The following is a 27,906-nucleotide window of genomic DNA, read 5'->3' as shown; positions in this document are numbered from 1 at the left end:
TTATTCAGCCGTATAAAGAAAGTTCTCATACATGCTACCACATGGACGGATCTTGAAAACATGATGCTAGGTGAAAGAAGCCAGACACAAAATTCACTTATTGCATGATTCCATTTGTATGAAATGTTAAGAACAGGCAAATCAACAGATAACAGAAGCAGATTAGTTGTTTCCAGTGGCTGGGGGAGAAGGGAATAGACTTTGATTGTTGTATGGGTACGAGCTTTCCTTTCAGGATGACGAAAATATTCTAGAACTAGAGAGTGGTGATGGTTGTATATCACTGTGAATGTACTAAATGCCATTGAGTTGTACACTTCGAAATGATTAAAATGCTAAATGTTATGTTTGTGTATTTTACCACAATAAAAAGAGCAAAAAAAAAGTGCTAGATGAGGGTTAATCGTCCTGAGAAGTTGTTGATTCTTGCATTCTACATGCAGCCCCAATCTATTTTTTGACGTCCAGAAAACTTACAGAGTGGGTGCATCTCCACTAAGGAGCCTCTTTGGAAGAGAAGAGCTGGAGTGGGGGTGGGGGAGGGAAGGAGGAGCTATGGCCCATCTGAAAAGGGAAGCTGGATGGTATTTGTTTTGTAGATTGCCAGTTGTTCACCCTGTTTGTATTTAAATGAAAGGAGGCTTTGAAGTGGGAGCCGCCTCTGAGCAGGGCTTGGGGTTCCTGCCTTGTGTGGTAAAGTTCAGACTTGTCCAGATCCGTTTTTAGCCAGAGGTTACTGTTTCTGGTGGAAAGGGCTCAAGTTTTGGTTACTAATACATGAACAGGAAGAGCAGGAGTAAACTGGGAGCAAGGAATGAGTTCCCCCTGGACTTGGTGTGAAAAGAAGCTTTCTGATTGGGGCTTCATGGTTTGGGAGTGTCTTTTTCTCACTTATGGTCACTGGATTTTATTATTAATGTTGGCTGCATCTCAGATCATATTCTCTTTGGTAAAGAACATCTTTAAGTAAATGCATCAATCATCGAAAGTTAGAAGTGCTGGGCTAAGCCCTAGCAATGCCTTGAGGACCTGATGGTTATCAGTTTGAGGAAAACTTGTGCTATTTGAAAGTCCCTTGAAAATGGCAGGAAATTCACTTGTAGTCGAGTTTGCATATTTAGAAAAATTCCTCTCCTAGTTGCAGAGTTGAATGTTCTGCCAACCCACAGAAATTGTAAGTCCCATTTTTAGACGGGTCACAATCTGTCTGTTTATGCTGATGATCTCCAAGAGTTAATAAAATGTAGAAGACTCTGCAGTGGCATTCAAAACAGCTAGTTGCTTTCTACAGCTCCTCATAGCCAACCATGTCAACGTGGTTTGCAAACAACAGTGGAGGAACTCTCAACAAACCCTATGAGGGTGATAATTGTAATGATGGTTCATATCTTCACCCTATGTAATTTTATGGGAATTGAGAGTCTAGCCAAATAATAAGTTCCAACCGCTTTTATCTGCCCAGTTCCCAGCACAGTCCCGAGGTGTCTGAGGCACTTCTCACTGTAACCTCTTAAAGCAGACTGTAACAATAACAACGGTAATGACAAGTTCCCAATTTGCACAGTTCCCTTCATTAAAGGAGCCCTGGGAGCTTCAAAAACACTCATTAATGGAATCTGACAAAGCTTCGAAGGTGGGAAGACTTGCTCATTTCCAGTTCTCTGGTGGCTAAGAGGAGACTAGGTCCCAGAAAGGTGAAGGTGGAGAGTTTGGGGTCTTGCGCTACCTTTATTCCATGTGACCGAGGAGTCAAGTCCCCGGTTCTGGACTCACCCCCCCCCCCCAGCTGCATGCTATTAGCAAGTCGCTTCCCTTCTCTGGGCCTCAGTTTCCCTACGTGCAGAAGGAGGGTTGGGGCTAGGAGGTTTCTAAGGTCAACCCTGGCTTTGTCCCTTCGCCTCGCCATCGGGGGCTTTCTCCCACTTCAGGGTTTGGTTAGACTGGTAGCAGAAACAGGCGAGGTGGGGAGGAGTGGAGGCGGGAGGAGAATGCCTGCCAGGGTTCCGAACGAGGCAGTGCTCTCTGAGCAGCGTTTGATGAGAAGCAGGTCTGAGGAGGCCAGGTGAGGCTCTAGGGCCAGCTCGGAGTCTCAAGTCCCCCTGGTGCTTGCAGGGAAACAATGCGAGTAATGCCAGTGCCTTCCCCTCCTGGCCCAGGAACTGGGCGGTTAGGAGCGTCCTTGGTCTGCGGGGCGGCAGCGGGGGGGGGGGGGGGAGGAGTGGAGGGCGGCCGCGAGGGAGGGGGGCAGGTATCGAGCCGGAGGGTTTCGCTCAGCTTTGGCCCCGCAGGCAGCGGGTCAGGTGGCCGCGCACAGAAATCCTAGGGCTCGGACGTGGGTTTCGGGACAAGTCCCCAGCCGCTTGGTCCCCTAGTACTTGGGCCCTATACCCCGGAGAAATCAGCCTTTCCTCCATGGATGGGGGTGGCGGGCAGGCTCCCTGCCTTCCCGGAGGAGGGGAGGAGGGAGGAGCCCGGCGGGGCGTGTCTCGTGAGGGAGCGCCCGCACGCCCGGTGCGGCCCCCTAGGAAGTGGATTTAGTTGCTCCGGATCCAACCCCGCTTCCAGGTTTTCTCCTGTCCCGGCCCTGCGAGCTCCCGCCCGTCTCCGGCCCCCCCGCCGCCCACCCCCTCCCCGTGTGCTGCCCGCTGGGCCAAGTTTGCCGAGCGTCGCGGTGCACGCCGGCCAGTCAATCAGCGGCGGAGGTGAGGAGGGTGCAGCCGCGCGGCCGAGGGCAGAGTGAGCGAGTCGAGAGGAGCCAGGAGAGCGGAGCAGTGCCGGACAGCCCGATCCGCGCGCAGTCAGCGCCGGCCGCCGCCGCCCATACCCTCCGCGGCCCCCGCGGCGCCTGCCACCTTCCCCTCCTTTTCCGCGCCCTTGTCCCACCGGCCGGCCAGCTCGCCCCGTTCGCTGCCCTCGGGAGCCTCGAGGTCACCGGTCAGCGCCTCCGCTCCCCTGGGCGGCGCACCGCCTCTACGCCCTCTTTCTCCTCCTCCCCCGGCCGGGCGCCTGGCACTGGGGACCGTTGCCTGACGCGCGAGGCCCAGTTCCACTTTTCTTCGCCTCGCGTTTCCTTCTCCTGCGGCTCTCCCGCTCCAACTCCTACTTCAACTCCCTCGCCCTCTCGCTCCACTCGTGAGCCCCCGACTCCTCGCCCCTCGGCCCGCAACTTTCTGTCGCGTCCCAAAGGTGGGAGTGCGTCTGTCCGGCCCGCACCATGGCACGGTTCGGCTTGCCCGCGCTTCTCTGCACTCTGGCTGTGCTCAGCGCCGTGCTGCTGGCTGCCGAGCTCAAGTCGAAAAGTTGCTCGGAAGTGCGACGTCTCTACGTGTCCAAAGGCTTCAACAAGAACGATGCCCCCACGCACGAGATCAACGGTAGGTGGGAACCCTCGGGGGCGAGCACAGAGACGGGCACCACGGGGAAGGGGCCGCGGAAGCCCCCTCGTTCTGCCACCCCCTGCGCCGGATGCAGGTAGCCCAGAGGGAGAGCGCGAGAGTGAGCCCCGGTGTAGAAGGTTCCCGCGGAGGCGGCGGCCCTCGGGGCGTTGCGAGTGGTGGGGCGCCGCCGAATTCCCCGATGCCACTCCCGCGGTCTGCCCTCCACTCCGCAGCCTTCCGGGTCCCAGGAAGCTCCAGAGGACTCTGGCCCGCAGAGTGCGTGTCACCGGCTCCCTCGCCTTTTCCGGGTTGAATTTACTGGACTCCCCGCTTTGTTTTGTGGGTGACGAGAGGCCGGGTAGGGGTGGAGGTTGCCGGTGGGGTGGGGTGGGAGAACCTTCTGGAGGCTGCCAGAATCTGGGGGTCGCAAAACGTGGAACCTGAACTGATGTTTCATTGATATTCTCTAACATGTCTCTCCCCCCGCCTCTCTCCCACGGCTGACACGGATTAGGAGTTTTAGTAGCTACAGTGGTTATAGAAGTCGCCTATTAAAAAGCAAACGTCTCTCCACTCCTCCAAACCCTGAGTGTTGGGAACTCTCCTGTTTTCCAGAAAGTGTTGGACGGGAAGGGTATTTTACCCCCTTTCTTTTTGTCACCTCATTTTAAGGGTTAATTGCATATTGAATTACAAACCTTTGAAAGGACTGATTACAGGAAACCTGAATCTCAGCTTGGGGGTGGTTATGCAAATAGAGACGGTTTAGCCTGTGAAAAAGTTCACCGGATTTCGCCGCTGGGGGGTTTCGTGGGGGGTATTTGTGAAAGTCCTTCTTGGAATGCTGGTGAGGCAACTTTCGGTCCTGCGCCCTTCACCCCTCTTCGCGAGGCCCGCGGCAGTGGCTGGGCCCGTCCCCTCCGGGTAGCACTTTCATTCGCAGAGGCCAACTGTTGCGCGCAGCCCCGCGGGCCGCGCTGGTGCCATCGGCGGCGCAGGTAGCCTGTTCTCCCGGAGGGTTCAGAGAGAACCACGCACGAATCTAGCTGGCTGGTGGCCAGCGTAACCTAACGGAGAAGTGAGCGATTCGAGCCCGGGGGCCAAGCCTCCATTCCGAACCTTTCATGGAAATGAGCGGAGCGCGCCTTTGCCTCGCGGTGTTGGTCACCCGGGTGGGGCAGGCAGGGGGCCGGCAGCCAGCAAAGGAAATACTGTAATTTCAACCAGGCGCTTCCAAAGGCTTAGGAAGACTTGGGGTCATTTTTTTGGAAGGGCTATTAATAACATTGGAGATTAAGTGCAGTCATCAATTACATATAAATTACAAAGGTAATTGAGGGAAGTTTCTGAGCACTTTCCGAGTATAACCGGCATCTGACTAGAAATAGAACCCAAGAAATTGTTGGAGCAGCCTAGGAACCCACTGCACCTTGGCAGTTATCAAATAACTCGCACACTACCGATTAGAGACTGTTTGCCCTTGAGCTGCCTGTCTTTTGGGGAGCTCAAGTATGTCCTCAGAGCGGCATGATTTTATTGATTGTAGAGCCCTGAAAAGCCCTCTTCCCCCCACCCCGCCCCAGCAGAAAAAGTGAAGTGAACCAGCCGCCACTGAAGCTTGGGGGCTCCGCAGGTCAGACCTGGGGTCTTTGTGCCCTGCACGGTTTGGGCCTGGGCCCAGCGGAGATGATTGGCGTGAAGGTTACACTTGTCATTCCCACATTTTGAAGGGATAGATGCAGCGATGCACTTAATGGGAATGTGACAAGTTTTCATCTTCTGTTCATGCAAACAATATGTGCCTTTGAGATGGACTGGAGGCATTCAGGGAGTGGGTTGTGAAATGGCCCTCCCCACTTTCTCCAACCTTGCTCTGTGCAGTCTTGCAGAGGCAGGACATCTTCCCCAGCCAGCATCTCCGGAAAAAGGAAGTTTGAAGGGTGCTCAAGGGCTGTGCTAGGCGTTCCCTTTGATTGTCATGATCCCCAGAAAACACCTGAGGAATATTTTTGCATGAATGTCTATCTGGACATTTCCTCCCCCAAAGATAGGAGAGTTATTAGTGACCAGCAGCAGGAAATGGAAGCTAATGTGCTCACACCCAAAACATTTTATTCTTTTTGTCTTGTCCTTCATCTCCCTCCCAGGGCTGCTGCTTTTATTTCCCCTTTTGAATGACCTACTGGACTGCATTCTCCTGAGGAACAAAGGAAGTGCCTTTTTAGCTGGAATCCTTGGAAGACCACCAAGGACTTTAGCTCATGCCGTGCAATTTCGCACCACTTTCAACAATAACAAAAATGCATGACTGAATGGCTCAAAAATGTGGAGTGTTAGAGGCATTCATTTGAGTCTAGGACACTGTCACAACACAGACAGACCCAAGTAAATACCTTTAGTCGGCCAGTATAGAAACAGGGGTAATCTTTACCATCAGCGTGGCCTCTCCAGATACATGCATTATTAGCCTCGTCTTCCCTGGGCTACACTCAGATAATTTTGGTCATTTTGGAGAGCATAGTTAATACAGTCACGTGTGTTCAGCTTGTGTCTGAATGAATTAATTGCCAGGCAGTTTCCCTAGTGGTGTGTGTGTGTGTGTGTATTTTTAATGCAAACAGTCCAGAATTGTTTTCTAGGCAAAGGGTCACAACATCTGGGTGACTAGCCCCAGACTTGGCCCAAGTTTAAGGTTTTATTCCAGAGGGCCTTGCACTTGCCTTCTAGAGGTTTGAACAGGGTTTAAGAATACTCCCATATTCTTAAGGACTCTCTGTCTTTTTAGATCATAATTAAGATAATTTGATGTGCTCTCAAGGGTGTCTAGGAGTACATCATGCTGACAGGGTTTCCAACTGAGGTCCTGCATTGACCCCTGTACTTATCAAATAATGAGTAGCCAAGATGCCGTGATCACAAGGGATCTTGAACACAAGGGATAGGTTTTGTTCAACTTTCAATGGGCATACCATTTTGGAACACCTACTACGTGCAACATTCTGTGCTCGGCATCATGGAGGCAGCAAGAAGGGCAGGAGGGGCCTCTGCCACCAGGACCTTTCCAGGTAGTAGAGCGATAAGCCGTGTACACACATGATTGCAATACAACATGGTGTGTGATAAGTACCATATGAGTGGTACAGATGAGAAAGGAGCCGCAGGAAGTTCTAATGGAGAAGGGATTTGAGACTAAAGCATTAGCTAGGTAATACTAGTTTACTAATAAAAACTAATAAGAAAATTTAAAATCTAATCATTTTCATTGTGCCTTCCTCCATAAAGACAGGATAAAGGATATGCAGCAATTGGCATTTTATTAGTAATCTAATCTTTGCTGAAATTGTCTTTAAGAGTGAGGCAGTTGATTAGAAATGTTCTTAGGCTTGCCAAAGACCCCTTCCATAGTGACACTGACTGATACCAAGGAGAACTTATTATCACTGTTGTGATTTTGGAGTTTTTGTTTCCTGTTCCCATTTATGTTCATGAGAAACGCACCTGTGAATATGTGTGGGTGTGTGCACACACATCGATATATACCCCAGAGGATTCTGGGAATTATGTAAACTATGTTAGGATTACATGGGGGAAAAGTGTGTGTGGGGGGAGAGGTAGGGATACTTACTGAGTTGATTATTGCATGTAAGACATAGCATATGTCTTCAAGGTTTATATTCCCTCTTCCCCACTTTAAGTAGAGGATTGGATTTTGCAATGAACTTGTGATTTTCTATTCTGTTGGGATCATCAGCTTGGCTCTCTGTGTTTCACTTCAGAAAGACGGTCTAATTGAGCCACAGGGCCTGTCAGTATAGAAATTGTCTCAGGTGGTACAGGAACTACCTCCTGGACATGCTCATAAAAGAACTTAGTAGAAGTTCTGGCTTATGCATCTCAATCTCTAGAACATACAAATATAACATGTTTGATTCATTCAGCATAATTACTATTTTCCTTTTTCAACTCACATTGGCTTGCATGCAATTTCAGGATTAGCTACAGACTAGACTGAGAAATGAAAAAAGGAAGTTTTTGTTGTCTGTATGAGGGAAGCAACCTCAGTGTTAACCTAAATCAGTTTGAAGTGAGTCTCTAGCTCCCAAATAACATTAACTGTTGTACCACTGAGGTTGTTTCCATATATATTCACAAAAATGCATTCTGGTCTCATGAAAAGAGCTAGTAGCTACTGAGTGCTTTCTCTGGGCCTGGTCCTACACTCAGGGCTTGACATGATTGTCTCATTTAAAATCCACAACAACCATATGAAGTCAGAATTATTATCTTCATCATCCCCATATTATAGGCAAAGAAATTGAGATCCAAAGGGATTTAGAAATATATTCAGTCCTACAGATAGTGAATGGTAGAAGTGGGCTTTGAACCCAGGTCTTATCTGACCCTGAGTATAGTTTGTGCTATGTTATACAGATAGTAAGACAAGAAAGTACCTCCCCATCTCCCATAAGGGCTGGTTTTAGAAGTATAAGCTGTGAGAGGACCAGAGGATCCAATCATGTCCTTTGCAGGCAAAATGTTATGTTATACCCAGACGTAGACAATCTAGTGCTAACAGTAGAAGCGATATAAATTGTAATTCCTGGGCCATGTGGAGCCAGTGATGGTTTCTGAGTAGGTAAATGTCATTAGGCTGTTTTGGGAAGATAGTGGCACTGCTATTTAAGTGTTGCTTAGGCAAGGGGGGAATAAAGGCAGGGGGAGCTGTTAGGAAGCTGTTTTAAATAGTTATTTACTGGTCTACCTGCCTCTTGTCTGTTACTGTCCCATTCCATCCTGAATATTGCCAGCTTCATTTCCTGACACCAGCGTTTTGAATGGAGTCATTCCTCTGCTTTGACCTTTATTGGCTCCAGATATCTCAAATGATACTTTCATTGAGTTGAGTCACTTCTGAACTCCCCAGGGTAATGTACTCTCTTCCTCCTAATCCCCTGCTTGAATCAGATCCATGGTCTTTGCCCATAACTGTATTGTATTATAGTTAATTGTGTGTGCCGACACATGTGTGTCTTCTCTCCTTAACTGTAACCAAGCTGAGGACAGAGATGGCAGCTCCTGGTGTTTTGTGTGCCCAACAGTACCAAGTGTGATAGTTGAACAAGTGGGGGGGATGACATAATATGATTCTGTCGCCTTATCTGCCAGGACACCAGTGCTATGATGGGATTATACTGCTTTGATGATAGATTGTCTTCCCATGGTGTCTTACTCTCCTGGGAATCATTTGGATCTAAACTTCCGAAGTGAAATAAATTTAGAGTGAATCTCTATGATATGCTGGAGAATAGCATGGAGAATGTTTTTTTTATTATTTGGGGGGGAGTACTTGTTTTTACCACTTCATTAATAACCTAGTGCTGTAGCAATTTTCCAGAAAGGTTCAGAATTCTGTTTTTCTTCCCTTTTTGAGTTATACTTTAAGGAACAAACAGTTGGGACTTTAGTGATTAGGCAATTGAGAAGAGTCATTTAACACATTCGATTCAAGATACAGAACTGTTCAGTGCATATCAGTTACCTTTTAAAAAATAAAATCTTGATTTTATTGTATTTACCAAACAGAGGAACACAAGCTTATGGATATCAGAATATCTTATATAAGCAGACACACTAAAATATGAACAGGTAAGAACTAGCATTTTCAGTTCCACTTGGTTAAACATCTGTTGCTTACTATAGAGAACATGAAAGTGCAGAAAATTCATGGAGCGATTCCATCCTGGAGGTAATTTGAAATATTATATTTAAGTTCTGATGCATTTAATTCAGCAATCTGGTGGGAGAGAAAAATCAAAGCGATCCATCAGCCAGGTATTCAACTTTTAAAAAAGAAACTCTAACAAATGTTAGAAATTAGGAAAAAAAATGAATGGAAGAGTTAAAAAAGTCAATAACCTCCAGGAAGCCTGGAAACTATGTAAAAACATCTTATTGGAAGCCCAGATAAATGTGTGCCAGACATCAAAAAGACCAGCTGCTTGGGGGAAGAAAAAAAGAACCCGGCATGACTAACTGGCAGAGTAAAAGAGGCTGCTTCAGGGAAAAAGGCATCTTTCACAAAATGGAAAGATTTTAAGCCAAGAGAAGAGGGAAGTCCACAAAGTATGGCAGGGCAGGTACAAACTAGACATTAAGTGAGCCAAAAGAGAATTGGAGGTGATAGATATTAAGTGGGCTGAAAGTATTGGAGGTGAACCTGCAAGGGATTTGAAAGTAGGCTCATGTGATGATAATGGTGAAAAGGGTGGACTAAGTGAGTCCAACCTATCAGAGGAAAAGCAATAGAGGTGTTTTTTTTTTTTTAAAGGGGAAACTATGCCTGACTAACCTCCCCAGAGTTCTTTGAGAGAAAAGAAGTGGATAGTAGAGGGAAACAGACATACATAGTTTAAGTTTTCAAGAATTATGCAGTGGGATTCCAAGGCAAAGAATATTCAGAAAATGCATTTACTTTGGGATAGGTGGGAACGTTGGTTTATTGAGGAGAGAAAATAATAGGAGAAACGTCACTGTCCTAGATGGAACAGTTTACATGGAAAGGACATGTTTTCTTGGAAAGAGAAGTTCTAGTCTAGCTCTGTGACAAATTAGTTGTCTGGTACCACTGGTGAGGTTCTTTCTCCTTTGTCTGAAAAATGGGAGTGGGGTGTTAGAGTGCTGGATTAGGTCAGGGATTCTCAACCCTGGCTACACATTAGAACCATCTGGAGAGCTTTTAAAATCCAATGCTTGGGCACCACCCCAGACTAATTAAATCATGCATTCTGGCAGTGGGACTAGGTCATGGTAATTTTTTAAAAGCTCCCCAAGTGGTTCTGATGAGCAGCCGTGGTTCAGAACCACTGCCCTGGAGGATCTCTGAGGTCCCTTCCATCTCTGAGATTCTGATTCTAAATTTTCCAATGATATTCATCACAAAGTGTTGTCTCAGAGAACTTTAATTTAGAATCAGTGCATGCTTGTGTTAATTTTGGCTAACTTGGATTTTAGAGGAAGCTTGGTTAAACTTGGAAAAAAATGTTTTTTAAATCAAGGTCCAGTCTATGGTTCAGTCTATGCCGTAACTAGTGACGCTTTGCTGAGGGTAGAGAAATAAGACTAGGGCATTGAGAGTGCTACGGAGAGAATTAGAAAGGAATGCAGTCTTGTCATTTATTGATTAGGTGTCAGTGTGCTAGGTGATATTTCTTCCCTTTCTCTTTATTGGTAAAATAAAAACAATCTCTTTATCCCTTACTTTAATGTCCTCTTTGCCATGTGTTTATTCTCTTCAAGTATCTTATCAAGAAATAGAAGTACGGTAAATCCCTAGGCTTCTGGCCGACACAGCCATCCAGAACACAGCTGGGAATGTGGAAGTGAGCAGGGAAGCTAAATGATGGAAACAGCTGTCATAAAGCCCATGCATTCTATCTACTCGGAGAAAAGGCCTTCAGAAATTTATCGTCCGCAATCATTGATTGAATAGCTCTTGTATCAATAGCAGAATTCTAGGTGCTGGGGATTCAAAGAGGTTTAAAACAGGAACCAAGCTTTTGAGGCACTTACATTCAAATTAAGTAGATAGGGTTTAGTGTATGTGCTGCTGAAGCTTGCACAAGTAGATAGGGTTTAAATGTGAGAAGATAAAATGCTTAGGTTATCTGGCTTTCCAGTCTGTGGCTGATTAGAAGTGACAAGTAGTGCTGGTTGGGGAGTGAAGGGGCAACAGGTAGGGATGATTTTTAGAGGAAGGCAAGGTGACATCTGGGAGAAGTGAGCGATGCCAGTGTGGAACAGGGTGGGGAGGCCAGAAGCTGAACAGTAGACCCAGAACTTGATGATCTTGGCAGTCTTGAGACATTTTAGAATGGGTGAATGCTCAGAGGCGCCTCTGTAATCCTTGAGAGCACTAGTACATTTCAGGGCAGTATTAAAGAATTGTGTTTGGCATATTCTGATTTCAAAGTTCAGAAAGTTTTATTTTGGAAAGAGTGGACATACTCGAAGTAAGGAGAGGAAAGTTCAGTTAACTTACACATTTACCTGTCTACCTGTTTAGAGTACCCAGTTCCCCACCAGTGCCGAATCAATAAGGAATCAATTCCATGTGCCGTTTTGTCCTTTTCTTTAAAAAACAAATAGGTTAAAGACTGTATATTATTAATTCAGTGGCTTATTCACTTCAGAGCTTTTGGTTGGTGATGTTGTTCTTCTGCACCTTTTCTTCTAAGCCTTCCAGAACATCCAAATTATATTTAGTTCCTAATACTGTTACTGTCTGCTGTGCTTGGCTTGGGAAACTTGACATTCTGACCTGAAGTCATAATAGACAAGAGTTGGCTTTTAGTTAGAGCTAACAGGTTTAAACATTTGAATATTGGTTTCCCTTTTAAACACTTACCAAACTAAGTCAATGTATAATCATAATTAAACACTAGAAGTTAAGGATAAGAGTGCTGTATCAAGAATGAGGATATGTTTGATGGTCCTTGTCTCTGGCCTTGTGGCTCTTTGAGCCTTAAAAAAAAAAAAAAAAAAAAAAGAGAGGAAGCCCCTCATGCCTGATCTGAGAGACCCTGTATAGCTCCAATTTCTATCACACAGTGTGGCACGTGGTAGGTGTTCCAGAAATGTTTGGTTCAAAAATAAGTTCAAGCGTGATTTTTGACTTTTGTATTCATTCTAGGAATGGATATTTCTATTTATCTCTTTTCAATTTAATGAATTAATTTTAAGCTATTTACTTTAAATTTTCTAAAACTAGGCATCTAGTCCTAGATACCTAAGTAAGAGGGAAAACAATCTTTTTTTTTTTTTTTTTTTTAAACAGAGATTGTTATTTATTTCTTGGCTTGCTTGGAAGTAGCATCTGAGTATTTCATGTGGTTTGTTTTAATCCTGGTGGACAAATGGTTTCTTCTTACATTGTCTGTTCCAGACATTAACAGGAATTTTGCTGTACCTGCAGAGGTGCTTTCAGAAAAGAGAGGCCGCCTTTGCTCCGGTTTCTTGCTTCAGCCTTTCTACCAGGTGCTCACTCCCCCAGGCAGGATTGCTGTCTTTGTCTAGTCTAGCTCAAGGTCACCTGGTCTCAGCTTCATCCCAGCCATTGTTTTCATGCTAGTCTTTTCTTCTCACAGCGGCTTCGCAAGCCTCCTTCAGCCTGGCTTCTTTCTTATATGCTGGGCTTCTGTCTACAGGAGCAGACTGGCGGTGGTTTCTGTTGGACTGCAGAGGTTTTCTTAGTTCTCCAAACCCTTGATGTCGGCATTCCAGCAAGCATTGAGCCACAGAATATTTTTTCCCTTCAGCTATTGTTTGTATTCCACCGCTCGGTTTGTCTCCATTGAGTTTTCAGTCTGGTGTTTGGTTAGAGATGAAAACAAAGCACTGTGTCCTTGCAAACTGCAGTGTAAAGCATGTGGTTAACAGTTACTACTTGCAGTGGTCCAGTCTGAGTGGGAGTATCATTTTTCTTGGCACTCACTTCACAGCAAGTCCTGATTCTTTGGTGCCAGAATAAGCAGTCATTACATTCCTTACAATTTATAGTCAAATTATTATCTACTATTGTTAAAATTGCCTTAATTATAGAATATTTCCCCATGCTAAGATTTTAAAAAGCAAAACAAGACAACTTTTCACTGGTGTACTTTAGAAATAGTCCTTAAAAATCACTCCCTGCCTATGATGTTGGACGCTATGATGAGGAATAGTTTTTTTGTGTTTATGGGGAGAATTTTTTAAAGAGGAGGAGTACAGTGGGTTCACTTTGAACTAAGTGCCCCCAGCTGGGCTGGGTGGCTAATATTCTGCCTTGTTTATCCCCAGTTTGGAATTAACTTTTTCCCCCCCTGCCCCTTCAGGTCCAATGGGCCTGTGCACACTCTGGGGAAAAAGTTCTAGTGGTGGGAGGTCAATGATCATTAAGCGTGTGGCAACCTTGGAAGATGGTCTTGTATCCTTCAAGTTGGAGGGCAAATGAAGGGATTGTGTCAGTTTTCTTGTGATCTGAACAAAGATTTAGGTGACTGGGTGGGAAATGTTCTGTGTAGGTGCTCTTTCATAATGTCTGCCTTTGGGCTCTGCTTTCAAGATGTATCCAGAATCTGTCCTCCTCTTCCCATCTCGACAACTAGTAGCCTGGCGTCATCCCCTGGAACCTCTTGCCTGGGTTACTGCAGTTGCCTCTAACTAGCTCTTTCTGCTTTGGCTCTTGCTTCTCCACCCCAGGCTATTCTCAGCACCTCAGCCAGTATGATCCTACTCTGTTAAAATCTTAAACCTAACTCAGATCATATCACTTCTGTGCTCAAAACGCTCCAGTGGCTCCTCTTGCTACCCAGAGTGAAAGCCAGAGCTTATGAGTCCTTACACGATCTGTCTGTTGCATCCTCCCATGGCAGCTTACACCATTTTCTCCCCTGTCATTCTCCCCCTGGTCCACCCCACATGGTGGTCTCTCGGTTCCTCAAGCACACCAGGCACACTCACAGGGCTCTTGCACTTATTCTCAGGACCTAGAACACTCTCCTCCCAAATAGCAAGCAGCATGGCTCACTACATCACATGTTTCAGAGCGTTGCTCACCCATCGCCTTAGTGGAGAAGCCTTTCCTGATCTCTATATACACTTTGCCCCCCTCTCCTTCTCGCTTTATGCTGTTCTGCAGCTCTCCCATCTGACCTGAGGGCAGGGACTTTGCCTCTTATTCACTGCCCTATGCCTAATTACAGCACATTGCCTGGCACTCAAAAATGTTAGTTGAATGAATGCACGAAAGTGTACACAAATAGGATGCTCCTAGTTAGGAAGAAGCTTTCAGAGGGACAGTTGACTCTTTAGGACTTGTGAGTATGAGGCTACACATTTGAACCTCCATTTGTAGAGAGAGGGTACCTAGGCTGAAGATTCATTCATTCATTCATTCATTTGTTCAGCAACTACTTACTGAGTACCTCCTAATTGACAGGCATTGTGCTAGTCACTGGGGATAATGCAACTATCAAAAAGGACATAGGCCAGGGCTCACACTCATGGAGTTCACAGTCCAAATGGTGAGACAGGTATTGACTCAGGAATTCTACAACTCAGTATTTAGTTACAGTTGTGATAACCACTTCCAAGGAGCAGTACTTAATGAATGATAATCAGGGTGTAGCGTAGTGATTTGAACATGTAGATTCCTCATTTAGGCCTGTGCAGTGCTTCTCATTTCCCAGAAATAGTACGTCTTACATGGCACTTGAATTGCCAGCGTCTGTTTCTGACAGTGGATCCTGGCGTGAATTCTAGAATACTTGGTGTAGCGTTTCAGGGGAGATAGGCCTAAGTTAGTGAGGTTTACGTGGAATACTCTTCTCTGGTTAAAGACCTTGGCCATCATTTTAGGAATTGGGCTTACACCAGAAAATGCAAAGTAAACTCTTGTGCTTCTTGCACTTGTGCTATTGTTTTCTGTTCTCGGAGTGGTCTGTGGAGGAAGCATCACAGTACTATGAGTACAAAAGCCTTTTGGCTTTTGTGAAAGGTTGGCATCCACTCTCATTCCCATGGAGACCACAGAAGTACTAGCTTTTTTTTTTTTGGAATGGTGAGTGGCTCAAAACAAAACCCTCTATCTCGGCAGTGATTGTTACAGTAGAACTCTGGTTCAGCAAAATATGGACCAGATGCACCTGTCAATTGGGATTCCTTCTCTTTCCCAAGCCTTTATTAATGGTGACCAAGTGAGCAGGTTGCCAGGAGGAGGACCGAGGACCCTGGATGTGGGGAGCAAGTGCAGAGACTGGCCCGGGAGATAGGGGGTGTAAGCACATGCAGCCTGAGTGATAAGTGTTGTCGTGGTTATAACAGGATGGGAAGGAGCCTTCCCTGCCCTGTGCTGCGGCTCCAAGAACAGGGTTTTCCCCCATTTCAAATAAGATTTTCAGAATTTTATTTTTTATTTTTTTAAATTTTATTGGGGAATATTGGGGAACTGTGTTTCCCTAGGGCCCATCAGCTCCAAGTCGTTGTCCTTCAATCTAGTTGTGGAGGGCACATCTCAGCTCCAAGTCCAGTCGCCGTTTTCAATCTTTAGTTGCAGGTGGCGCAGCCCACCATCCCATGCGGGAATTGAACCGGCAGCCTTGTTGTTGAGAGCTTGCATTCTAACCAACTGAGCCATCCGACCGCCCCCAGAATTTTTTTTTTTTAATGGAAATATAATTGATGTTTTCCAGAATTTTAGATGAATACTGTAGATTAAAATAGGGCCCTGCCTGCAACTAAGGTTGAACACGGCACCTTGAGCTGAGCTGCCTCCCGGATGGCTCAGTTGGTTGGAGCGTGGGGCTCTCAACCACAAGGTTGCCAGTTCAATTCCTCGACTCCCGCAAGGGATGGTGGGCAGCGCCCCCTGCAACTAAGGTTGAATATGTCACCTTGAGCTGAGCTGCCTCCCGGATGGCTCAGTTGGTTGGAGCGCAGGCTCTCAACCACAAGGTTGCCAGTTCGACTCCCACAAGGGATGGTGGGCTGTGCCCCCTGCAACTAGCAACGGCAACTGGACCTGGAGCTGAGCTGTGCCCTCCACAACTAAGACTGAAAGAACAACTTGAAGCTGAACAGCACCCTCCACAACTGAGATTGAAAGGACAACAACTTGACTTGGAAAAAAAAAAAAAAAGCCTGGAAGTACACAGTGTTCCCCAATAAAGTCCTGTTCCCCTTCCCCAATAAAATCTTTAAAAAAAAATAGGGCCCTGGTTTTGTTAGCTTGTTCAGAAATTCAAAGCTCTGATGAGGGACCCTGATGAGGCTGCAGTATATACAGGCACCAACTTGCATGCCTGGCAGTTTTACCTAGAGGTACATGACTAGTCATGAGATCCCAGTATTCCCAGTGTTTTCTGGTTACAAACCAGTGTTTTAGCCATCTTCTAATCCAGACCTCTCCTGTTACACCACGGGCAGACTACAATGCAATGATAAAGGCTAAAGCCTCAAGTTCCCCATTTAATGGAGTGAACTGACTGCATTTGTAGTAAATTTGGTACATATGTTTCTTTGCTAGGGCCAAGTCTTCCCTTAGATATGCAGATTAAGGTATGTCTTACTTTTCTTTTTTTTTTAATTTTTTTAAAGATTTTATTGGGGAAGGGGAACAGGACTTTATTGGGGAACAGTGTGTGCTTCCAGGACTTTTTTTTTTCCAAGTCAAGTTGTTGTCCTTTCAATCTTAGTTGTGGAGGGTACCGGCAACCTTGTGGTTGAGAGGACGCGCTCCAACGAATTGAGCCATTTGGGAGCTCAGCGGCAGCACAGCTCAAGGTGCCGTGTTCAATTTTAGTTGCAGGGGGCGCTGCCCAGCATCCCTTGCGGGAGTCGAGGAATTGAACTGGCAACCTTTGTGGTTGAGAGGATGCGCTCCAACCAACTGAGCCGTTTGGAAGCTCAGCGGCAGCTCAGCTCAAGGTGCTGTGTTCAATCTTAGTTGCAGGGGGCGCTGCCCAGCATCCCTTGCAGGACTCGAGGAATTGAACTGGCAGCCTTGTGGTTGAGAGCCCACTGGCCCATGTGGGAATCGAACCGGCAGCCTTCGAGTTAGTTGCATGGAGCTATAACCGCCTGAGCCACCGGGTTGGCCCCAAGGTGTGTCTTACTTTAAACACGAATTTCAATATGAAGATTATGGCTTGTGGCCTGTTTTTAAATACTACAGAATTGCTATTATAAGAATAAATTGCCTGATTAAGAATAAGAATAAACATTCATTTTGTTTCTTGTTGTCTAATTGATCTAATGGTCCATATGTTGTGAAGTACTCACGGTGTGGACTAAGACATGTGAGTTCATGAAAGGGCAAACCAGTCCTTAGATATCTAAACATAGCTTTAAGTTTAGGGGGAAGTGATTAATTTGTCTCTGCTTTTATTTTTAAAACAGATATAACGTGTACCATTTTCACCAATAACCTATTAATATTCCTTTTGGAGGCCTGGGATTTTCTTGGTTGCTCTAAGGTCAAGAATGAAGTAAAATACAGTCAGATTCTGGGGTAATGGAGGCTGGGGCTGAGCTTGTTTATCTCTGCAAGGTCTGAAATAGAAGGGTTTGCTGAGCAAATGAATGGTGTAGATATGATATTAGGAGATGTTTAACACTTACATAAGGGAAGAGAATATTTCCACACACCTCAGGAAAAGTCATTTTAATTGAAACCATTGTGTTAATTACAAATAATTTGTTCATTGAAGTAGGTCTCTAAGTTGCTTTAGTTTCCAATACTTCCGTTGTGGGGGGGCAACTTTGTGTTTGAAAGTGATATATTTGCATTTCTTTACAAATGCTGTATAATTCAGCCCATGTTCCCTCCAATGAGTCAAATTTATAGACCATATTTCTGTAATTGATCATTAATGGCAGCTCTGCTGTTAGGACAGGATATTTGTTTTCCTTCTTGAAGTCCCAGTCCCTCTTGTATCCTCATATTTTGTAGAAAGGAAAAATAACCCCCCAAAATTGAGATGTGTTTTTAATGTGAGAGGAATGCAAGCTGATTACTAAGAATAAAGGGAAATGATTGCATTTGGCACAGTTATTAATCTCAGAAACGTCGTTGAATCTGTGCTATGTGCTTGAGTGTTATGCCAGTGCTTTGTGGCTTCTTGGGGTGACATTTAAGAAATGTAGATTTAGATCCTACAGTTTGCCAAATATAAATTGCCTCAAGTATTAAGTATTTTTCTGAACAAAAATTGGTCATAAAGGAATTCTTCACCATTTTCAACTGTTACTTGATGTGTGATCAGAGAGTTATGTCAAACCTTAAATTTTTATAATATTGTATGTTTACTTGTAGTAGTATATGCTCTTGTTGAAGAAAGTATAACCCCAACTGCATAGTTTTCAAGGGACTATTAAAATGTACTTAAAGTATTTCAATTGTGATAGTCATTCTTTATGAAATTAAGGTAAATTTTCATCATTAATTTAAATAAGGAAGACTAGCAGGGTATTTTATTCCAGGTAAATGTAAAATGTTGACGATTTCTTCAAATATCACATACCTTAAATACATATTTCTTAGCTGTATTGAATTTTGTCTTCTGAAACAGTTGACTTTATGTTCATGTTCCTTTTTAAACAATTTATTGTAACCTTGACTGGACCTTTCACATCTCCTCTCTCGCCTCTTTTCCTAATATTTGTTTTGTTTAATCAGTCAATATTGATAATTTTTTCCATTAAAAAAGAAAACCAAGAAGAGACTAGCCTGATTTCATCAGCCCTCTAATTGCTTTACTAATGGAAATCTGTTGATCGCTTAAACATCAAGGGTGCAGTTTTAAAAGGACCTAGTGAGTGATTCTTTAACCATATGTCTTTAATTTTTTAAGCCTGAAACTTGAAGAAGTTATTTTCTTCCAAGGTTTTAAAAACTTTATTGTGATAGAAACGCTACTTAAAATTATTTAATCCATATTCAATAAGGTTATTATAATCATTCCTTTAATTTCTACCATCATTTAATAGCAATAGATAGCATTTATCGAACACTCAATGTGGGTCTTTTTTGACCACGTTATGTAGATTAACCCATTTATATAAACAGAATAGAAAGGTTCATGCAAGAAGGATGGAATAAAGAATTTTGAAAGCAAGGCTATTACAATGAAGGAGCCCTCATCAGTTGACCAATAAGCTTCCAGATAGCTGAGGTAAAACAGGATACTGAACTGGTTTGGTTATGCATTTCTCATTTATCTGATAAAAGAAACATAGCAGTTCTTCAGGCAATACATTTTCTTGCTGTTGCTAAATCTGGAAAGAATTTATTATATGGGTTGTTATGTAAAAGACATTAAACTGTAATAGTCAGTGTCGACAACAGGATTTCATTTCTTGTACTGTTCTCCCATAAAACCCAAAGAAACAACATTTGAGAAATTCAGTCAGGCTTTCAGGTCCATGGGATTGTCTTCATTCTAAAGCATCAAACTCTTTATTGGTAACTGCTTTCCTTTTCGTATATGAATTCATATCTCTTGGTCGCTGAGTAAGAACTCTCGTGGTAAGTAGTAGCTAACCCATACCATGAGAACAGCAAACATAGCCATCTAATGGTCAGGAAACCAGGAAGACTTGCGTACCAGGGGAAGTGAGAACCAGTGGGCTGAAGCCACTTTAGCTCTAGGAATTGAAACCATTTTGGGGCTCCGGACAGCATCTTTGCATCTTCAGCCATTTTTATTCTCCCTGTCCTAACTCTGCTATCAGGACTTTGTCCCTGGCGCTCAGTTGTCAGTCTCATTTGGCCTCCAGAGATTATGGTGTATGGTAGGTTAATTTTTTTCTAATTGAAAAGATGATATGACAACAAATGAGTAACTTCTACATCATTTCCATATCACAGTCCAATCTCTGTTCATGTGTATACATTTTTACGTGGTTTACATTGTAGTATATACCATTTGGTATATCTGCTATTTTAACATGAAATTATAAAAATGCTTCTATAATTCTCTACAGTTAAATTTTTCAAATGACTGCATAGTATTCCCTGAAGCTGATGTGCCATAATGTATTATATATACCCCACATGGACGTTTAGGTTATTCCTGGTGGTGTGTGTGTGTGTGTGTGTGTGTGTGTGTGAGTGTGTGAGTGAGTGAAGTTTTATACTGAGCACAACAATGATCATCTTCGTTCCTATGTGTTTGGCTTATGTTGAATAATTTCCTTAAGTTAAGTTTTATTTATTTATTTATTTTTAAACTTTCACAAGGTTTAAAAAAAGGAAACATTGATTCCCTTTGTGCCTTAAAGCCTAGCCTAACTGCCGCACATGCCAGGCTTCTCTGTTCCAGGTATGCATGGAAGGGAAAGAGGAGGAAATATGAGGCTTAACCCAGGGAGTTGGTTAGCTCCAAGAGTTCAGTTTTTTTTCCCCTTTAGCATTTCCCAAATGCACCCTCTCAGAGCTCTTGCCAGGAACCTACATCCTACTTTGGTTCCTAAAAAAACTAATTCAGGGGCCGGCCCAGTGGCTCAGGCGGTTAGAGCTCCATGCTCCTAACTCCGAAGGCTGCCAGTTTGATTCCCACATGGGCCAGTGGGCTCTCAACCACAAGGTTGCCAGTTCAACTCCTCGAGTCCCACAAGGGATGGTGGGCTGCACCCCCTGCATCTAGCAACGGCAACTGGACCTGGAGCTGAGCTGCACCCTCCGCAACTAAGACTGAAAGGACAACAACTTGAAGCTGAGCTGCACCCTCCACAACTAAGATTGAAAGGACAACAACTTGACTTGGAAAAAACTCCTGGAAGTACACACTGTTCCCCAATAAAGTCCCGTTCCCCTTCCCCAATAAAATCTTTAAAAAACAAAACAAAACAAAAACCTAATTCAGCCAGTATTCCCAGAAACAGTTAAAATGTTGGCTGATGGGAGGGGGGATTAAACCTGAAGGCAGTACAAATTAGTTGCTTGAAGGGCATGCTTTTCTCTGTGGTTCTTCTGCTGTTCGATTGGAGGAGTTTCCTATGTGTCTGTGTGTCTCACTTAGGAAAAAAATCAAAACAAAACAAAGGGGGGAAAAACCCCAAACAAAACCCTTCCTAAAACATTTGTCATCTGAACAGAACTTCCTAGAAAGCAATGTCATTGTTTCTGAAAGGAGGGGCTTGTAATAACCCTTCATTCTCCCTCCTCTCCCACTTTTTTACAATGAAATGATTTTATGACTATTAGTGTGAAATGGCTTAATTCAGCTTCTTATTCTTTATGGAAAATAACTTTGCTATGCCTAATGTCTGTCTCTGGTCAAAGGGCGTTTCCTGTGTCATTGGCTTCCACGGTTTGTCTGTTTTCAGCTTTGTGATCGGGAGGGTACAGTCTCGCCTTTTAAATTGTCTGCTTCATCTTTTATCTTTCAACAGGTCCTGGAAAGAAATTGTCCAATGGCTTTTTTCCGGTGTCAGTTTTTGAAAGATCGGTGGCTTGCTTTATTTTGACAGGTGGCTGGTGAAAGAGGTGCTTAAAGGGTGGGGTAAAGGAGGAGGGGCATGTAAGTGGAGGGAGAGGAGAGAGGTTAGTTGCTTCTTTTGGGACTATCTGACAAATGGTGAGTGATTATTCTTTTTCCTCACTAGGGCCTTGAAAGAAGAGTTTGCCAATAAGGTCTACAGTTGGAAGACAGCTGTACCCTTTTTATGACCATTTCTGGGTCTTTGCCTTTTACTGGGGTACTCTCTATGGGAACAGATTAGGATATAGAAGACGTAACTGTAGATTAATTTCCCGTAATGAATGGGAGTGATAAATCATTCACAAGCTTAGGTATTCTTCCAGGAGGAGCTATCCCTTTGGATCAGCCACAGAGTCCAGGCCAGCGTGGTGTCTCAGATGGTCCCAGGGACCCTGGTGTTCAGGGATATGTCCCAATAGCCCTGATTTGCTTTAGTAATGCTTTCTTTAGTTTATACCATTAGTCAGGATAGCACATTGACTATTGACTGCCTAATGGATAAACTAGTGCTTCTTTGTTATAACCGAAATAACTCCCCACCTCTTTGAACCTTTGGATGTTGGTAGCTTCCTGAGATTGTCACTTCTAAGGTTAATGGGCATTCATGATGTCCAAAGAGTTAGAACTATGTAGGTATCCCTTTCAATCTTCTCTGCTGTATAAGACTCCTCTCACTCCTCATCCCACCCTACCCTCTGACTCTATAATTGCAGCTGCCCTGTCCCGTGTCTTCAGTTCAATTTCTGTTTTGCTTCATGCACAACCAACCCAGCATTATACAATAATATTCCAGGTGGTTTGAAGAAAGGTAGGAGAACGTTTTCTCTTCAGATTCTCATGCCCTCCCTCTGTACGTGAGCCTGTTTTTTTGTTTTTTGTTTTTGTATTGTTGACTGCAATACGTTTAATAGATTAAAGCCTGTTAATAAAAAACAAGATGTAAGGTTGAAACCAACTTAAAGAATTAACCATTAGAAACAACTGAAGCTACCATAGTACATAGCTAACGGGATTTGTGATTCAGGCTGTTCTTTTCCAGACCCCCCTTTCTTGTGCTGTCTCAATCCTGGATCTCAAGTAGCCTCTTGGGAGGAAACTGCGTGATCTGTAAAGGTGAAAGCAGAGAGCAGCAAACAGTTCACATTGCCTTTTTGTACTAGAACTCTATTGTAACAAAGACGGCTTGGAGAGAGGGCCATCTGCTGAGGCAGAGAAAGCTTTGTGATGAAGGGGTGCTTGTTGCATGGTGTTTGAGGGATTCACTGTAACTTACAGAGCCCTGATATTATAGATGATGTCTTAGTCTCATAAGTGAAAGCGGATGATAGCAATAATGACAACAATATCAATCAAAATTTTTTATTTAGGGAGGGTTTTCTAGAAACTTGATAATAGGCATAGCTTTTAATTCCTTGTACAGAAGTTCTAAGCTACTTTCTAGTTTGATGTTAGTAGATTTCAGTATTTATATTAGACTAAGCTGGTTTTTTTGGTTTCGTTTTGTTTTCTCTGTTCTCCAAGTGGACATAAGCTATAATGTAAGCACATAAACATATCGCTGCCAGGCAGGAGAAAGAGCCTTGGATGCTGCTCCCTGCTCTGCCACCGGCCAGCTGGGTGATGGGCATTCACTGAGTCATCATATCAGGGCCTTATTCCTGGTGTTCATAAAATGAGGGCGTTGAATTCCATTATCACTAAGATCCTTCCCAGCTTTCTGATATTCTGTGTTTCATGGCAAATGTGTTGAGAGCTGATGAGATGATCTGGAAAGATAAGAGGAATATGAGGAAAGCACTTTCCTCATTGCATATGTATTCTTGGATACAATAAAACCTTGAAATGAGCAGTTCTGGGTAACTGAGCTTTCTGAATGGTTTTTGTCTCCTTCCTTGCTGTCAGCTGTCATTCTGTACCGCTGTCAGCATGCCCGGTCTTAGCAACTCCTGTCCCTTCTTCTTGGCTGCTTCCCTTGTGGTCTTAGAAACCATAGCACTAAGTAAGCTCACCAGAACTCTGCGGCAAGTAAGCGTATATGAGTTGTGAGGAGAGGGCCTCTCCTGTGACTCCAGCTCATGGACTTTGGCGATCAGGGCCTTTTGGGGTTTATTTTTAGATGCCAGATAGGCGGTGTGTGACTATATCCCCGTTTGCTTAGGCTAGACGTCAGTATAGTTAATAAGCACATTTCTTGTCTGTGCTAATTAATGAAGAAGGAAGAGTAGGTGGGTGAGAGGAGGCAAGGAAGCGCTTACATTGGGGAGGGACCCAGGGAGGCAGCCAGTGTAGCCCAGTGTCTAGCCAAATAGCTAGACATTTGTCAGAGGAGCCCTCATGTCATTAGAGATCAAAAAAGGAGTTTCAGATGAAAAGCTAGGTTCAGGAGCTTTTTGAGAAAGCTGGAGTTACCCTTGTTACTCGGATTCTAAAGAACAAACTGGATTGGGTCTGCCTGTCTGTTTGAAGTAGGATGCTGGTAAGCTCAAACTGCCTCAGCCAGTGTGTGTGTGTGTGTGTGTGTGTGTGTGTGTGTGTGTGTGTGTGTGTGTGTGTGTGTGTTTATGGTTTGCTTGGCTGGCTGGTGCCTGGAATGTTGCACATGAACTTCTGAAAGGCTGTGGAGACGCTTCTCCCATTGTCTCAGTGCATATTCCCAGAGTGGGAATTTGAATCAACCTAGTCTTCCTTCAGAAAGTTAAATGATAAGGCATTAACATCCAAATATGCTTCTTTATTCCAAATTTTCTTTAAACTACTCCTGCATGAAATATAATTCAAAGGATCGATTATTATGTTCAGAATAGTTGACCCTTGAACAATGTGGTGGTTGAGGGGTTGGGGGCACCAACCACCCCCGTGCTGTCAAATCCAAGTGTAACTTTTGACTCCCCCAAAACTCAACTATTAATAGCCTACTGTTGACCGGGAAGCCTTACCGGTAACATAGATGGTTGATCAACACATATTTTGTGTTATATGTATTATATACTGTATTCATATAAGAAAGCAAGCTAGAGAAAAGAAAATGTTATTAAAAAATCATAGGGAAGAGAAAATACATTTACAGTATTTATTTTTTAAAATCCACATATAGATGTACCTGCGCAGTTCAAAACTGTTATTCAAGGGTCAGCTGTAGTCTCTGACCATCAAGCCAATAGTAGTACATACCCTCAATTTGCAGCACTGGCCACATGTGTATTTTGTGGTCACCACACGGTTATCTAGGGTAGAGACCTTTTATCCATACCCCCCACACACACACCTTTCTACCTTTTCAGCTTTCTGTCCCCTTCTTCACACACCCTGTACTCCTACATGTAGGCAAATCAGACTACTCATTCCCCAACAACAGCCCGGATTGTTGTACCCCTCCCCCAACGTTTTCTTTTTACTGCTTAAATTTGCCCCTCTTGCTTCTGCTGATTAAAAATTCTGCTCATTTCTCATAGAGCTTTGTGTCTGTTTTCTCTTAACACCTGTGGTTGAACATCACCCATTCTCCCCCAAAACATATTACTATGAATACAAATGGATGAATGAATATGGAGATTAGAATAGTGAATTGTTTATTTATACCGTAAGCATTTATTCAACATCTTCTATGTGCTCTGCTAAGTGTCAGTTACTAGAGATGTAAAAATGAATAAGACAGATACAGTCTCAAGTCTTCAGGGAAGTAATATCTTATATTAAAATTGGGTCTTGGTTTTATTACCTCTGCAGGGCTGTAAACTCCACTTGAAGTCAGGTATCATGTCTTGCTCAGTTTTATAATCTCCCATCATGCCTTACACACACTACAGGGTCTCAGTAAATGTTTATTAGTTTGATTAGAAAAACACCCAACTTCTTTCCCGTGATAAAAACAGTGCATACACTCAGAAGCCCTTTCCAAAGTATCGCCTTTGGCATAGCACTTTGATCTCACAACAGTGGGGATGTTACACTTTGAAGCACATTCTTCCTTCCCTGTCAAGTGGACTGAAAACAGAGAGGGTGCAGACTGGTTACTGCCAGGTATAGGAAGGGTCTTTTTTTCATCGTGAAACCTCAAAAGTAAGGACTTCTGCCCATTTGTGCTAATGAGTACAGATAGTGTGCAGATACGTGCACGTTCCAGCCTGCCATCTATCTTGTTATACCCAGAGGTGTTAAAGTGTCTTTATCAACAAACCTGTGTACCTATTGAAAAAATTGGATGCCATCTACTCAGCTTTAGGAGAGTTCAGCAGAAGACTTGTCCCAGGAAAAATAAGGCTTTTAAACCACACCAAGATATTGACATGCTTTCTGGTCATATAGTTCATGAGCTTAAGTCTAATGTGAAAATAATGTAGCTGGAGATAACTTACATTGAGTATAGATGGATGTTCAAAATTAGAAACCAGAGAACGTACTGGGGGAACTCAGTTCAAACATTTGAGCCTTTATGTATCAGTGCTGCACTAGAGCTAAGAAGATGAAGGACTGCAACCTCACAAGTCCAACATACCATGTGATTAATAATCAGCAAACGTTTTGAAGTACAATGATAAAACTAAATCCAGCTCTAACAGGAAACCTTGCCTCTAGTACAAATTATACACTTATTAGGTTTACCTGGCAATGCCTGTCCTTTAAGTGCTATGTAATTATTCCTAAACCTCTCAGGAAAGAATTTGAGATTAATATTTTAAACCCATAAGCTATTATAATTCACTAACAAGGTGGAAATATCATTTAGTCTTCTGTGCTTGTTTATTTATTTATTTGTTTGTTTATTTATTTGATGTTCACATATTAACCTTTGCTCACCAGAATTGCTTCCAATTCTCCTCTGTTTCCATTCTGACAGACAACTATAAATAACAAGGAATTAGTATCACTACGAAATGCTTCAGGACAATTATTTGCAGCATATAATTGAAACCCACTGCTGTCTTTCATGCAAGATTCTACAACAACAGGCAATACTGGGAGACCAAAGGAGAGACTTTCAACCCACTCCGTGGATAACTGTAGGCCTTTGTCCATAAAGCCATTGTGCTCTTGTGAACTGAGGCTGATGAGTTAGGGCCAAGTAAGATTTAGTGGACATGTGTGAAAACTGGATCCTCTCAGGATACAGCTGATCTTAAGTCATCGAGCAGATTTAAACGGCTTGTCCACCAGTTGTGCAGGTATTCCTTCTCTGTGTACCGCAGACCCCAAGTTCTGCCATCCCCAACATTCCGGGTTGCGTGAAATTCCCTGATTGAATTCTCAGAGAGAGGTATGGGGCTTCTGGCTGCTGCCTCCTCATGTATTAATTAAGACAGAATCGGGTCTCTAATGGCCATGAGAATTAGCTTGGGGTCCAGAAGCACTGAGTGGATTAACATATGAGTGATTTCTTTCTAAAATCTAATTCTGCATAAAATTAGCTCTAGTCTCAAAAACAAACTGAACGGACTAGAAACTGGAGCGGCAAGGGAGGAGTCCTTTGTACTCAGAGAATAGGTACTTTTTACTTCAAGTGTGTTAGAGTGAATTAGGACTATTAATACTTTAATAACTCTGCTAGTTACTGAGTTGGTCCTTAAAACAAGGGCGGCAAAGGGATCTGAATAGACAGATTTCTGACTTAATAGCCACTTCTCAGGTTGTTTTAGACTCTGAGTATATGCACCTGCCTCGCATTTCCATTAATGTCATTAAGAGTTGCATATTGTATGTAATACAGGATCATCAGGGTCTTTGTTGCTGTTCTTTGAAAGGGAATAAAATCATGTCCCTTTCATTCTCTCTGAAACATTACGTGTTAAAATTAAGAGCACTTGTTTTTTTTTGCCCAATTACTTTCCAGATAAAGTTTCTTGATGATGTGCCTAGAAGTAATTTTAATTTAAACACGCAAATATGTATTCTTCATTTAAATATTTTCCAATTCTATTTATGTCCCTGGTAGAAGCCTCTGAAAGAACTGCTTAGATTAAGAGGAAAAAAACAACACACACACATGCAGAAAAAAAACAAGTAAAATGGACTTCAGTGCCCTTCATGCTATTTAACAGCCTCCCCACCACCCCTGCCCGCAAGGTGCCCACACAGGAAAGCTGATGCACAAAAACAAGTGTCAGTGTCCTCAGTGAAGCCGAAATCCCGGTCCTCTCCCTCTGCCAAGCTGGCATTCTTTTAGGAATGGCCTTTAATTTTAGCATTAGCTTAATAGCATATACACATATATAATCCATCCACAAATCAAACATTACTTTTGTCTGCCTATTTTTTCGGGATGTAGATGTGGAACAGCAGAAAGAAGTTAGGTGGCCTGCATTTTAACTAGTCCTGGGGTGTCTGTTCTGGGTTAAACTCAGGGCCAGGTACTTCATGTACTTCAATGAATCTTGTATTGACTTCACAAGCATCTCGGAAGAGGAATTTTATCTTCATTTTTCTGATCAGAAACTGAGCCTCAGTTTCTGTAACTATAAAATAGGTTAATACCTTCAGGGCTTATGATGAGGACAGAATAAAATAACGTGAATATG

General features: G+C 43.5%; 1 protein-coding gene across 1 annotated transcript in view; it reads left to right on the top strand.

The window, feature by feature from the left end:
• The first annotated feature begins 2,536 nt into the window (after positions 1 to 2,536).
• Positions 2,537 to 27,906, top strand: part of GPC4 (glypican 4) — a 130,788-nt gene continuing 105,418 nt past the window's right edge. The window contains exon 1 of the mRNA XM_074323433.1: positions 2,537 to 3,374. Coding sequence (XP_074179534.1) covers positions 3,215 to 3,374 — 160 coding nt within the window. The 5' untranslated portion in view covers positions 2,537 to 3,214. The remainder of the gene's footprint in view (positions 3,375 to 27,906) is intronic.

Source organism: Rhinolophus sinicus, chromosome 18, assembly GCF_057876585.1.
Source record: "Rhinolophus sinicus isolate RSI-liver-muscle chromosome 18, RSI-T2T, whole genome shotgun sequence".
NCBI classification, from domain to species: Eukaryota; Metazoa; Chordata; class Mammalia; order Chiroptera; family Rhinolophidae; genus Rhinolophus; species Rhinolophus sinicus.
Note: the sequence above shows the minus strand (reverse complement) of the source record. Positions and strands in the feature narration are given on the sequence as shown.